This window comes from Pezoporus occidentalis, unplaced genomic scaffold (genome assembly GCF_034315485.1).
Source record: "Pezoporus occidentalis ecotype Australia unplaced genomic scaffold, CSIRO_AGI_Poc_V1 ctg135, whole genome shotgun sequence".
NCBI classification, from domain to species: domain Eukaryota; kingdom Metazoa; phylum Chordata; class Aves; order Psittaciformes; family Psittacidae; genus Pezoporus; species Pezoporus occidentalis.
The window spans coordinates 2,591,996-2,605,384 of record NW_026913157.1 but is presented as its reverse complement, the minus strand read 5'-3'; the positions used below and the strand labels follow the sequence as shown (position 1 = coordinate 2,605,384).

Here is a 13,389-nt window from a genome sequence, read left to right as displayed (position 1 = left end):
CTCTACAAAGGAGCAAAACATAATGGTACCAGAGGTGACCTGAATAATTCAAGTATTGAAGCTGTGGCACTGTGGGCTAATGATAGTGGAAAATGAACATGGGCTGATTTGTTGTGCTAAGAAGGACTGTGTTATCCTGTAAATTCAGGCAGTCAAATTAGCCTGGGTAGCCTGTATTACTACCACAGAACGTCAGTAACCTGGATTTCTCCCCCATGTGCTTTTCTGTGGGTGCATTTCTGTTGTCCAAGGTACCAGTGGGCAGAGATACCCTGTGTGATGAAAAAGCTCAGATACTATCACCACTCGGGACTGTGAGGGAAGTGAGGAAGACCAGACTGTTATGTGGGAAGCCAGTTGAAGCCACACCAAGTACAGCAGAATCCTCTTCCGCTTCCTCACCTCACTTGTACTGCATAACATACAGATATATTACGGTTGCTAAAAAATGTTTCCAGAAGCTCTGGTGCTGGGGAGTGCTGCAGAGTCTTTGTATGGCTCTGCAGCAGCTTTCCAGCTGGGTGTTTGAGTTACAGTTTCACAGCAATACTGGCAACATGGAACCCTAGAATGGTTTTGGGTTAATGCTCATCCAGTTCCAACTCCCTGCCATGGGAAGGATACCTTCCAATAGACCAGGTTGCTTGAAGCCCCATTCAGCCTGGCCTTGAACACTGCCAGGGATGGAATGTGTTTCCCACTATGGGAACTCAGTTTGGAGCAGCCAGAACTGGCTCTGCACCCTGCTAGGTTAACACCTGCTTGTTCAGCTGCTTGGCATAGAGCCTGGACAAGTGTAAACCTACCTGCTGCAAGATAGGCACTCACTGTGGAAAGGCTACAGTCATGCTTGATGGAAGGGTGCTTAAGCTAAAAGACTTGGAAGCATGCTCTCAGGCCTCCTCCCTCCAAGGCATGGTAAATCGGTGACCAGGATAACCTCACTTTTAGATCATGCAGAGTGGCCACTTGCGGCATGGCTGCTATTATTTACATACCTGCATTTTTCAGAAGCAGTAATGCAGTACCACACCGGGTCTGCAAGGCTCCTCATGTGCTACTGCAGAGAGGGAAGAACATCCCAAAGGCCATGCTGCTCAACTGAACAGGATGTGTCACCTCTTTCTGGAAGGAGTTACAGTCAGGTTTTTAAAGATGTGAACTGCAGATCAGAGCAGGGGAAACAGTCAGAAAAGGGATGCCTGGCTTATGGCATCTGCTTAGCCATTTGGGGTCAGTTTCAGTTGGGTGCATAGCGTGTAACTCTGCTGATCCTACTGGCAACTTTGTGGTAATACAGGAAAATATGATAACACTCCAGACAGTGAAATCTTTCTTAATATTTTTTTTCATTTCCTGTGTAGAAAGTTGTTTCTCTTTACCATGCGTTACTTACTGTGCAGTTAGATGCATAAGACAATTTAGTTTCACAGAGAAAGAGGGAGAGAATGATTTTGTTCTTATTTTTTTCCCCCCTTTTTCTTTTTCCTCTTGACCTTAGTTTCAGAAAGAGAAGTTGGGTGGGATAAATGTAAAGATATGAGGCCTCTCTGTGTCTTTTGGGATTTTTACCTAGATCCACATGAGTTAGATGACATAGTTTGAATAATGTACTAAAATAATCAGAGTGCATGCATGCCTACAATGACTGGAGTTTAATCACTAAATCTGTAATTTGTTAGGCAACTTGACGCTTTAAAAAGTATATCTGTTGATACAAGCTGACATGAGGGACACAGGCAAGGTACATGTTAACTTTCTTACAGTCCCAAGGCTCAGACTTCTTTGTTGCTGTAATTCATGCTTTTCAGCAGCTAAGGAGAAGGATGCGTTCAGTGCAGACCCGCGGGCATAGCCTTTTCTCATGAGAGTTGCACTCCTTTCAGGAAATTAAATCCTTTCATCAGTGGTTCCAGCACAATGAAATATTTTGTTACTCCCTATATAATTTATTGGTGTATTCCCTGGCAGCCTCAGGCATGCCAGGAAGGCGTGACCCGAGCCACCCTTCATAAATGCTGTGAATTGCAGAAGTTGACTAGTTGCCTTCTTCCACAGGAAGAACTTGATATACGACCAAAAGTGTCATCTCTGCTTGGCAAGTTGGTCAACTACACAAATCTTACCCAAGGTGTTAAGGAACATGAAGAAGCAGAAAGTACTGATGGCTCGAAGAAGAAAGTGTCAAAAGTAAGTAAAAAATCTCTGCCTGGCCAGCTGATAAATGGGATAATTCCCTACGTATTTTTTGAGGAGCTGGGATCCTTTCTGTTTTATCTTATCCTCTGTCAGAAGCCATGATGCCATTGCAAAGAAATAACTTAGAATTCTGTAGGTAACCAGATGTTAAAAAAGAATTGGGGCAGATGTCGTGCTTAAGCACTATGCACTACAGTGCAGTTAGGTACACTTGTTACGGATTAAGATAAGGAGGATAGGCTTTTAGCGGTGAATAGAATAAACAAAACAACCCTCCCAGCTTTTTCCTAGTGCTGTTTTACCTGCCCAGCAGCATCTTACACATCTCTCCAAGCCTGGTAGGTATGACACAGGACTTGCAGGAGACAACAACCTTCTAGAGCAGTGGCTGGAGCTCAGACTGGACACCCTGGGGCAGCTCAAGAGTCGTTCTGGTGTTAGGCACTTAGGCAGTGGAATTCTGCCACAAAGGATCAGCATTTAGATGGTTAGGCCATTTGGGCTGGCCTTGTAATAACTAGGTATAAAGTGGGGTTTGGCTGTTGGTAGTTAGATTTCTATCAGGAGGGCTGTTCGAACTGCTGCTCTTAGTGATCTGGCAGTCCAGCAGGTTGTTTCAGTTAGTGCTAAATCCTCAAGTGGTGTGGTTGCATTTTATGACACTTGCAGGCCTGTCAGTCTGCTTGCAAATTTTGTCAAGTCTTCCAAAAAGCTAAGATAGCACTTGAATTCTACAGATTTTATAGTACTGCCCTGTTAAAAGTTTGAGCCATTTCAGAAAGAGATGGTAGTGATAATGTTGAAAACCAGCACGTTGTTCTCAGAGAATGCATGTTGCCTCATGCAGAACACCAGGTTCCAGCTCCCTTACTCACACTCCAGTTGCTTACTCTGTAAGGCTTTACGCTGGGGTTAAGAAAGTTGTTTAGTCAACACTGAAGCTTAAAAGTCAATTTTATCTAAGACCACGGGCCCTAAAGTGCTGTAATAGTGTGGTTAATATGACATCATTGCAAGGCTGAGTGAAGGTCATCTGCGTGTATGTCCTGGGTTCCACAGTAGCAGTCATGTTTTTCCTTAGCAGAGGGCATGCCCAGTTCTGGGTGGCAATCTCCCAGAGCAGAAGTACTGCGTTCGCGCTCTCCCCTGCCAAGCTGCTGCATTCTGGTGCTATAAGCTTACATTAAGAAAGTAACTTAAACCTTTTAATTGTGAATTTCTTTTGTGTGGCACTTGGTGTTACACTAATTGTTGAGTCTATCCAGAGTTTCTACCTTTGAAATGTCAGCTGCATCTCTGTTTTAGCAAATTTTTGGTGAAGTAATGATAAGCATCAGCTGCTAATATGGTGTTATTGCATAATCTAAAATAATTTTCAAAATTACTATCAAGAGCAGATTGATTATTACCTAACGAAGATAGAATGGAGTGTGATACAATATGTGTACTGTCTTTACTATTTTGAGGAAGTTCTGACTGCATTTGCTGTTTGTTTCCTTATTAATTGCATGACCAGAATACCAGGATAAGATGCAGTCTAATCTGAAAGCTAGTCACTTACTTCCCTCTTGGAAAAAGAAAAGGGAGAATTTGGTGATGGATCTATAGTGTAAAGTTGGTTAAAGCAAATGCATTTTATCTTTGTAAGGTAGAATGGGGCAAAAAACAGGAAACTGAAAAGTTGTTTTAAAACCCTGGTAGAGTAACATGTAAGATTTGGTGTTAATATTTTTACATTTAGGAATGATTTATGTTAACACTTGCATATTCTCAAACTGTTTACTGCCATAAAAAAGGACTGTTGTCCTTGTTAAAGCTATACTTCTATGGCAAAACAGAGTTTGGGCTTAATACCTGGATTGTTCTGAACTATGCTTTCCCACGTTCCAAAAATGTGTGTTTGCAGATTCTCAGATGTTTTTTGTATCATGGGTTGAGTAACCATTCCAAAAGTGACAATGTCATCCTGTGTTAATATCTCAGTGTTTTCTGTGTAAACACTGCAGTTTCCTTAAGCGGCTCCTTGCCTAGCATGTCTGTCTCTGAGATAAATAGCGTCAGCTGTAATACTATGACTATGGTCTGCATTTCTTCTCTCTCTCTTGCTATGAGCTATATGAAATTTTTTTAATGAAATAGGAAAAATTTTCCCTTTTTCATATTGAAATATGAAACATCTTGTAGAATATAAGAAGATGGAATATTAACTTTGCTAATAATTATAACCATTAAACCAAGAAATTCAAAAGCAGTAGCTGTACAGTGCTATGGATTGAAAGTATCCAGAAACTGTGCAAATGGGATTCTTCCTCACATTTGTTTTTAGCCATCTTTGAAGTATAAATCTATGTCCTGCTGATACCTTATCCTTCCCATTTAAGCATTATTAGTTACAGAAGCATGAATATCCACCCCAGCCCCGTAAGAACAGAACCTTCTAAGTGCCAGCATTGTTAACTGATTTGTTGCTGAATGTTGTCTTGGGTACACTCAGCAAGTACATAACCAGCCAGAGTGACAAAGTGTGAAGAAGTAAGCTGTCTCTCCTGATGTTTTTCTCATTGGAATTGGCATCTCATAGCGAGAACTGGAGCAAGGGGGTGAGCAGACTCTAGATCTGGTATTCAAAAACTGAATGAAGAAAGCAGTACTTCAGTAAGTGAATATGTCATTCTCGCTCTGAGCAGGTAAGACAGGTCTCTCTGAATACCTTTCTGTGACATAGCACACTCCTGCCTGCTGAATCACATCCATTCATATGATAGACACCCCCCCCCCCCCCCCGAACCAACAAAAAAAAAAACACAGACACAAAAAAGAGACAAGGCAACTGTGTGCACATAAAGTGTCTGAATCTCTGAGGGACAGGTATCAAAAAAGAGATCCCTCTCCCAAAGTTCAACCTTAGTTTAAAGCTTAAAGGTCTGGAGAATGGTGTGCTTCAGCTTGTGGAGTTTGCTGTTTTCAGCACCTGCTTCCTACAGTGACTATACCAAAAGAGACCTGAATATTTACACAGGATCTGGAATATCCATTACATTACTATCCCCCTTCTAATCTCTTGGAATAATGGCTGCAGAGTTTGTGGAAGATTCAAGGGAAGGTCAGGACATTTTCAGTGCAAGATGGCTGAATATGAACATACTACCCTGTTTCAGCATTCCCATTAAATATTTTTTGTTACTCTATTAGATACACATCAGATAAAATCAACACTGCTCCAAAAGAGTAGAAATTGGGTTGCTTTTTATCTTTTCTAAATACAATATTGTATTAAAGCACTTAATAGTTGCAGTACACTATAAAAAAATCCCCTTCATCCCCTTCTCATCTCATGATGAAAAATAAGATTAACTCACTATTTCATTTCTGTGCTGCTGTCTGTCCCCATGCCACAGAACACCCGTAAGAGCTGTCATTACCGATCAATGTCGTCAAGCCCTGCAGCCAAATGCTTTGATAACCCATCATGCTGGCACAATGGAAATAGTGTCCTTCAGACTCAGATCAATATTTGTATCAATTTTGTGTCTGCAGCTGGCTAGAGTGAATGGAAACATGATCTGCATCACTGAAACGGTTTTCGAGATTTTTCTGCCCTTCCTGGTTGATCTACCAGTGTTCTTCAAAATGTTTGTTTATTGTTTATTTCCTTTTTGCTGTATGGGGTGGTGTTCTTTTTTTTTTTTCATTTGGTGGCTGTTTGGTGAAGATAATACCCTTTTTATTTCAGGTTGCATTCTATTGAGACTTCAGCACTAGTTTAGTATTGTTTCCTGATTCTAAGATGCTATAAAAGGGTCAAGTCACTGCAGATTACTAGTGTTAAATATTTCTGTGAACAAGCTGCTTCAAGTGCTATCTGTGGATCATGATTCTTTTATACCAGTGTTTTTGACAACACAGGGTAAGAAAATCCAGACTAAACTTATGCCTGAGGTACATTTAGTAATACCGTGGTTTGAGTTTTGTCTGTGGGCAGACCCTTGTGTGTGACTATACAACTAATGGACCATTTGTCTTCCTCTGTGGCTGAAGCTAGCTTGTAACTTGATAGCATAAGAGGCCACTTAAGAGTGAAGGGAAGAAGATGATGAAGAGTAGAGCAGAGCTTCAGGGACCAGGTAGGGCAGAAGAAAGGGAAGAGCTGAGCTGAGGTAAATCCTTACACAAAGGAAACAGGAGCTGGGTGGTGTGTAAAAGACAGGCTGAACACTCACCTGCTTTAACAGTGTTTGTAAGACTGTGTATAGGATATACAATAAGTGTGCTCCACTTGCTTGTCCTGCGTAGGCACAATAGGTGGGGCTTCTTTTCTTTTTCCAGATGCCAGTTTTGACAAACTGTTAGGAACTTCTTTTCCTCTGAGATACCCCCACCTCTGATGAATTCACTTGCTGCAGGGTTCAGAGATGTTGGTTGTGAGGGAGAGTGACTGATGGATGAATAGTCAGATAGATGATAAAACTATGTGGAATGTGTCTTTGAGAGGCAAAGAGTACATTAAGGTGACAATGGGAAGCCCTTGTGCAAGGCAAAATCTGCCTAGTGCCTTGCAACTTCATTTAGGCCTCAGTGAATGTTTATGCAGCTGTGAATCAGATGAAGGTGTTTGAATCAAAAGTACCTGAACCTCCCCTTCTTGAGGAGATGGGTCCACTATAATGAATGCCCTGAGAAGATCCTCCTCCACTGTACCACTGGAGCAACTCATTTAAAAATTCTTACCCTGAGCAGGGTACTCCTGTACAAGTGTCATTTCTATTTGTATCAGAAGACAATTCCTTTTGTCCTTACACATAATCTCAGCAAAACTGGTCAGGTTAGTTCTGTAGGATGGCGATTTTTGTACAAATGGCTGGTAACATTTTGGGGATTATTTCTTTGTAGTGTGGCATTGCAGGAGCAGAGTAATGGCTCTGGTCCCGTGCTGGTAGAACTCACAGGGCAAGTCTGTTGCAAAACATTACGATGTGCTTCTGTTGTGCACTGCAGCAGGTTCACCCAAGTCAAACTGTCTCTGGGGAAAGCCTGGTTGATTAGATTTAGCTGTAGCCAAACGGGAGATTCAAAACTGATTTCAAAACACTCGGTCATCAATTCCTGGCTTTTCTAACACAGAACTGTTCAGATCGTGTTCTTGGGCACAGTGCTCCTCCATCTCTGGCAAAGCAGATTTCTAATGCAGATGAGGAGATTTCAAGTTGTAACATGTAGTTCCAAGTTGAAGCACTACATTCCTAGGTTGCTTATTTTAATCTGGTGATCTTGCAACCATTTGATGCTTCTACGATTTTGTTTTGTATAATGAAATATACTCTTGACATACCTAAGGTAACTAATTTTTTTCCATAGTGAAGACAAGGCAAGAAGAATGTTTTTTGACAGCCATTTAAAGAATAATATGCTTGTCTTAAGCACTATTGCTTTTGATTCATGACTAATTTCTCTGTAAGGGTGCGTGTGACCTGTTTAGTTTTGCATTTAGTTCATGCTATATGAAGTCAAATTTGAACAAGTGTTGTCACCTGCCTTTAATACCCTTCTTATTTGGATGATTTTTCATGGGTTTCTTTAAATGCTGTCTATCGGTAATAATAGGGTTTGGAATTCAGGTTTATTTATAGAAAGAAGTATGAAGAGGGATGAGCCTTTGAGAAGTTACACTATTCCCCCTGTGTTTCAGTGTTCTGTATAATTTTAAATGCAAAACAAGGCCTCAAAGAGCAGCAGCAATGAAATGTCTTGGCAGGAAGCCACAGAGGTTTCAGTCCCTGAAACTCTGCTAGTGCTAGGTGTGCCAGTGCACATGGAATACTTTTGTATTCCATGAAATAAAACCCATATCAGTGGCATTTTGATATCATTGTTTTGGATCTGACTGTCTTCTGACAGTAACTATTTGGGCAAAAGAGAATTCTACAAGATACTGTGTTGAATGCCAGTCACATGCAGTTCCTGTGAAGTCACACAACTAACTTGTATTTTCTCAGTCACTGTCAAAGATAATTCAGAGTTTGATACTAACATTAAACATGAGAAAGGTTGGAATCATTAGTTTTGCATGAAATATATGAAATGGAAGCAAATACATTATGTACGTCTCCAGATTGCTTCCAAATCTTTTCTAGTTGTAACATCACAAAAGTATGTTTTCCGTGGAACTAATCTGTAAACTCTGGGGATTAGGGTAAAATCTGTTTTACTTGTGTCTGGAGCACTCAGCAGGTTTCATACTAGAAACTCGGTGATTCTACAGTAAATACATGTATGTTCTGTTGTTAGTAATTTGTATTATATGCTGAGTAGAATTACTTCAAGTGTGAAGATATGTTAGGGTCAGCATTTGTTCAGGAATTTGTGGTTTTGGAGTTTGCTTCATGTTTTGTGTCCAGGGCAGTAGCACATATGTGGGTCTACCTCATGTTTTCCAGATTTCTACCACTTGAAAAAGCAGAAGTTGTAGGTTTTTTTTTTTTGTTATTATGCTTTAAATAATTGCAGTTAATAAATGGCAATGAACTTGTTTTTCAGTCACCCAGCATGGGCACCCTGATGGGGGTGTATTTACCATGCATGCAGAATATCTTCGGGGTTATTCTCTTCCTTCGGCTGACCTGGATGGTGGGAATGGCTGGAGTTCTTCAGTCCTTCCTGATAGTATTACTTTGCTGCTGTTGTGTGAGTATATAGGTAAAATAATGCATGTGATGTAACGTCTGTGAAACTATTGAGAAATTTGGAGAGGCTACGTTGTAGATATATGTGTAAAGAAAAACCAGAATTATGCTAGACACTTAACACTATGTTTGTAGCTATGTGTTTCCCCTAGTATATCTGCACTGACAAACTGTGTCTAGTGCAGGTGCAATCTCAAAGCTAGTGTTTGTTCAGCAGACAGCTGTTTTCTGCGCCTGTCCCAGGTTATGGCTGCCTGCTGTGCTGGAATCTCAGATATGCATATGGAGGGACACGTGTACTCTTTTGTCTTCCTGTGTCTGCAGACACATTACTTGACCTGATAAAGCAGTGGTCATCTCAGGCAAAAATCTCAACAGCTTGATGATTAAATTCCTGCTGCCCTTATTTGCTTTCATATAATGACCTGTCAAGGCAGAATAGATAGAAATATTATATCCTATGTGAAGTGGCAGCTTTAATCTATCAAGAAATCAGTTGGTTTTAAAAATGTTGTTGACACAATTGCTTCCTTTTCCTTGTTTTCCCCAGACTATGCTGACTACCATATCAATGAGTGCTATTGCCACAAATGGTGTTGTTCCAGGTAAGTATAGTTAGCAAACCTCTCATTTGTGTTTAAAAAATAAGAAGTTCCTATAAGCTGTTAGTATGGTTTTATTTCAGAGAAATTTGCTAAAGCCAGGATAAAAAGCCTGAATTCGTATCTAGTATTTCTTCTTCTTATCAATAAAGCTAAAGATTTGATAAGAGAAAGATATTTGAATTGACCCCCACGTCCCTAAAGCAAATACACAGTGTATGATTTTGTTGTATTCTTGTGAATATTTTACAATTTATAGCAATAAATCAATGATAATTTTACTCTCACTTTTCTTGTTCCATAGCTGGTGGCTCCTACTTCATGATATCTAGGTCATTGGGCCCAGAGTTTGGTGGAGCTGTAGGGCTGTGCTTTTATCTGGGAACAACCTTTGCAGGAGCCATGTATATCCTTGGTGCCATTGAGATCTTGTTGGTGAGTAGTACTGGAGTAGTCCTGCTTTTAAGAAAAATAGTATATAGGAAATGCCCCAGTATTCTTGTCCCATGTTTGTATACACATTTCTGGGCAGAGACCAGAAGATCTCTGGTTTCTTGGTGTCTAATTCTGTACTGCTACTGCTTCCCTTTGGATGCTGCGTGTTCTGTGAGTATCCAGAATGGAAGCTCTTCTGCAAATATAGATGGAAGTAGGAATGAATCAGACACATGCGCATCACTGATAAAGTTGGCTCAGTTGTACAGTGGAAATAGAATGGGCCATTATCCCTTGACTTTTCCTATAAACTGAAGGTTTCTGGTGAAGAGCATGTTGCAAATAGGGAAGTGATTTACATTTACAGTATAAGTACAAGATCACTACAGTAATATAGAGGTCTGTTCCCATGTTCCTTCAGCTTGCTTTCTTCTTCTTTCAGACATACATTGTACCACAAGCAGCAATTTTTCATCCATCCGGTGCCCATGATGCATCCAGTGCTATGCTGAACAACATGAGGGTGTATGGCACTGTATTCCTCATCCTGATGGCAGTGGTGGTCTTTGTGGGTGTGAAATATGTAAACAAGTTTGCTTCCCTTTTCTTGGCCTGTGTAGTAATATCTATACTGTCCATTTATGCTGGAGCTATCAAGTCCATCTTTGATCCACCTGCATTTCCGTGAGTAGTATTTCTGGATGGGGGTATAAATCTGTGGGGTTCAGTGGAAGTTACTTCAAACTTGTGCCTCATACCTTTTTTGTGAATTACTTCTGATTTTTTTTAGCTGTATATATTGACAGTGGTCATCTTCTTCATGCAGAGCTCATGGAGTAGATGTTTTGTAGGCTAAAATGAATGCATGATTACATTCTTTAACTGTTTTGGTAGAAAGAAGTCTCATTCTCTGCTTCCTGTGAAGACTAATCCAGTACCTTAGCCTATGGCTGTTAAGTTACATTTTAGCAAGAATTTTGCATGGTTATTTGTGGCAGGCAGTAGGAAGCAGTTTGGCAGGTCTGTTTTCTGCAGGCCAGTCAGACATGATGTGCTGCCTTTGTGGTTGGAAACTGTGGTGGTGTGATGCGGCTGCTTGCTGAGAAATAGGGTATCTCTTAGGGAGGTGTGATGGTGGGCCCATGCTGAGGCTCCAGCAAAACTTCATCTTCGTCTGGAAGCAGATCATTCTGCTGTGTGAGCAGTCCTGCTCTGAACACAACACGTACTTCTAGGCATTTTGGCAGTTAAACATGTAATACGATTTCTTAAACTCAGAGCGGTAATGTGGATACATGTGTTTTACCAGAAATGCAAACCGTATTTCCTGATACTGCTGACAAGAGATGGATGGAATGGAAATAGAGGAGTTGAGTCTGTGTAATTATTCACATTTTAAAATGTTGTGACCCTATAAGTATTTGCAACCCTGAAGGGCTCCCTTTAGGTATTATGGGCCTGTTGATTATAATGTTTTACAACATTGGCAGGTTTACAGCAATAAAAATAAAACGATGTCTCTACCTCCCCCTTATTATCTCTTGGATTGTTCTTGAATGTCCTCCCTATCTTCCTTTGTTGGGCTATATTTCTTTTTTTTTCTGGAGAAACTAGCACAACTTCTAGTTACTCACTGAAGTAACCAGACGTTGTACTTATTTTTAATACTGGAGGGGAAAGTTCTTTGAAGTTACAGTTCACAGTCCTGCAAACCCTACAGAAATGGCTCCATCTCTTCCATTTTCCTGGCTTTATTGATTGATAAGATCTGTGAAACAATTAAACTTACTAAAATGAAAGAAAGAATTATTTGTTGTTTTTTTTTTCTGGTGGGTGTTTCCTGGCACCAGGAAGAGAAGTTGAATGAACTTTGAGTGGTAGCAAGCTGTTAAGTTACATCACCCAAGCTGTTAGGTTTTATCACCATGTCTTGTGGAACCATCTTTGGAGAACTGGATTAAAATTTTTCAGTGCTGGAACAAACTATGTTTGTGGTGAGGTAAAGCACAACCGGCGCTGGAGGATTTTAGGAATTATGAGCAATATCTTCCAACAAGAAGAACCTTTGCTTATTGTGATTGAAATGCACATTCTTACATCTGAAGCTAAAATGTCAGGTCATTTAAATGTTACTCTACAGAAACCAGGCAAATGTGATTTCTAATGTCTTTAGATTTTCTATATATCTAGGAATTTGAATCCTACTATTCACAGCTTTTCCACTCCAGTAGTTCTGTTTAACGGGGGGGAGGGAAAGTGACCTAATCTTTCCCTTTCATTGTTAAAAGTAAATTTACCAAATTCAATAAATCACTGATGTAGCTTTTTATACCTCTTCCAAAATAGTTGGGTAAGTGGCTTTATACTTCTGACCCTTAAAGGAAACAGTTACACAGTCTTTGTTCTGCTACCACCATCTTTTTGAAGCTGCTGTACTTAGCAGACTAGAGCCACTTGAGTTTCCACAGTATGAACAAAGAATTATGTGAAGGGTGGATTTCATTTTCCTGGTACATGTAGTAACACTGGTTTCCGTGCTTTCCTTCCAGTATTTGCATGCTGGGCAACAGGACATTGTCAAGAGACCAGTTTGACATTTGTGCCAAAACCATAGTGAAGGATAACATTACTGTGGCCTCTAAGCTTTGGGAGCTGTTCTGCCATAGCACAAATTTAACCACGGAGAACTGTGATGAATATTTCCTAATGAACAATGTATCAGAGATAACAGGAATTCCAGGAGCTGCTAGTGGCATTTTGAAAGGTATGATAGAGTGTTTCTTTACCCTCTTAAGGAGGAGGCATGCTGAGTAGTTGAAATGGGTTGAACTCTCTTCCCTGCTGTTTAAGTAAGAGATTGAAGAAATGTGATTACAGTGAAGAAAATTATCTTCGATAAAGAAAACCAGTCTTATTATCTTTAAAAAGAGTACATGGCACTTTTGTCCAGATACAGTACTTGTCTGCTGTGAAATTGATTAAATTTGCCTTCTAAATCTCATAATTTCAGCAGAAAGTCAGCTGTGATTATGAGCTAGACAAACATGTAAGTTGGTAAAGGTTTTCCGAACTCTATGTAGCTGTGACTCTCAATTTTAGACAGGTTAAGATTATGTCCTGAAAGATGAGAGTACTTCTACACCAGTAATGTAATTCCTGCTGCTGAATTTATCATTTGAACGTGTTCATTATTGACATGAACTTCAGAGAACTGTTGCTTTGTGCAGGTGCTGAATGCCTAAGGTTCCCCTTTTCACAGGAACTACTAGTCTAGTTTCTAAAGTGGACTTGGTGAATTTTCAAAGGCCAACCGTGTAATTCTGTAATTCTTCCACTGTCTAAAGAGCAAATCTGTTTATATCTAGAAGGCTGGTCACTATTGCTTTGGATTCTCTGATCTGTGGTGGGTATGGTTCATTAAAAATATTCAGTGTATTTCTTGGGATTAAAATAGGTATGAAGCTAAAAGAATG

The 13,389-nt window shown here is 40.1% G+C and overlaps 1 protein-coding gene and 1 long non-coding RNA gene across 9 annotated transcripts in view; both read left to right on the top strand.

Moving 5' to 3' along the window:
• Positions 1-13,389, top strand: part of SLC12A4 (solute carrier family 12 member 4) — a 52,177-nt gene that overhangs the window by 21,278 nt on the left and 17,510 nt on the right. For 7 of the 8 annotated variants that reach the window (XM_062609170.1, XM_062609165.1, XM_062609164.1 and 4 more), the window contains 6 exons: positions 2,059-2,190; positions 8,734-8,880; positions 9,430-9,484; positions 9,786-9,916; positions 10,359-10,600; positions 12,466-12,680. In XM_062609170.1, the coding sequence (XP_062465154.1) occupies positions 2,059-2,190; positions 8,734-8,880; positions 9,430-9,484; positions 9,786-9,916; positions 10,359-10,600; positions 12,466-12,680 (922 nt within the window). Of the gene's footprint in view, positions 1-2,058; positions 2,191-5,898; positions 6,357-8,733; positions 8,881-9,429; positions 9,485-9,785; positions 9,917-10,358; positions 10,601-12,465; positions 12,681-13,389 lie in introns of those variants that run through there. The other variant, XM_062609172.1, reaches the window with a different exon arrangement.
• LOC134158847 (uncharacterized) lies at positions 2,197-3,400 on the top strand. Its single transcript, XR_009962935.1, has 2 exons — positions 2,197-3,242; positions 3,354-3,400. It is a non-coding gene; the product is annotated as an uncharacterized LOC134158847 (long non-coding RNA).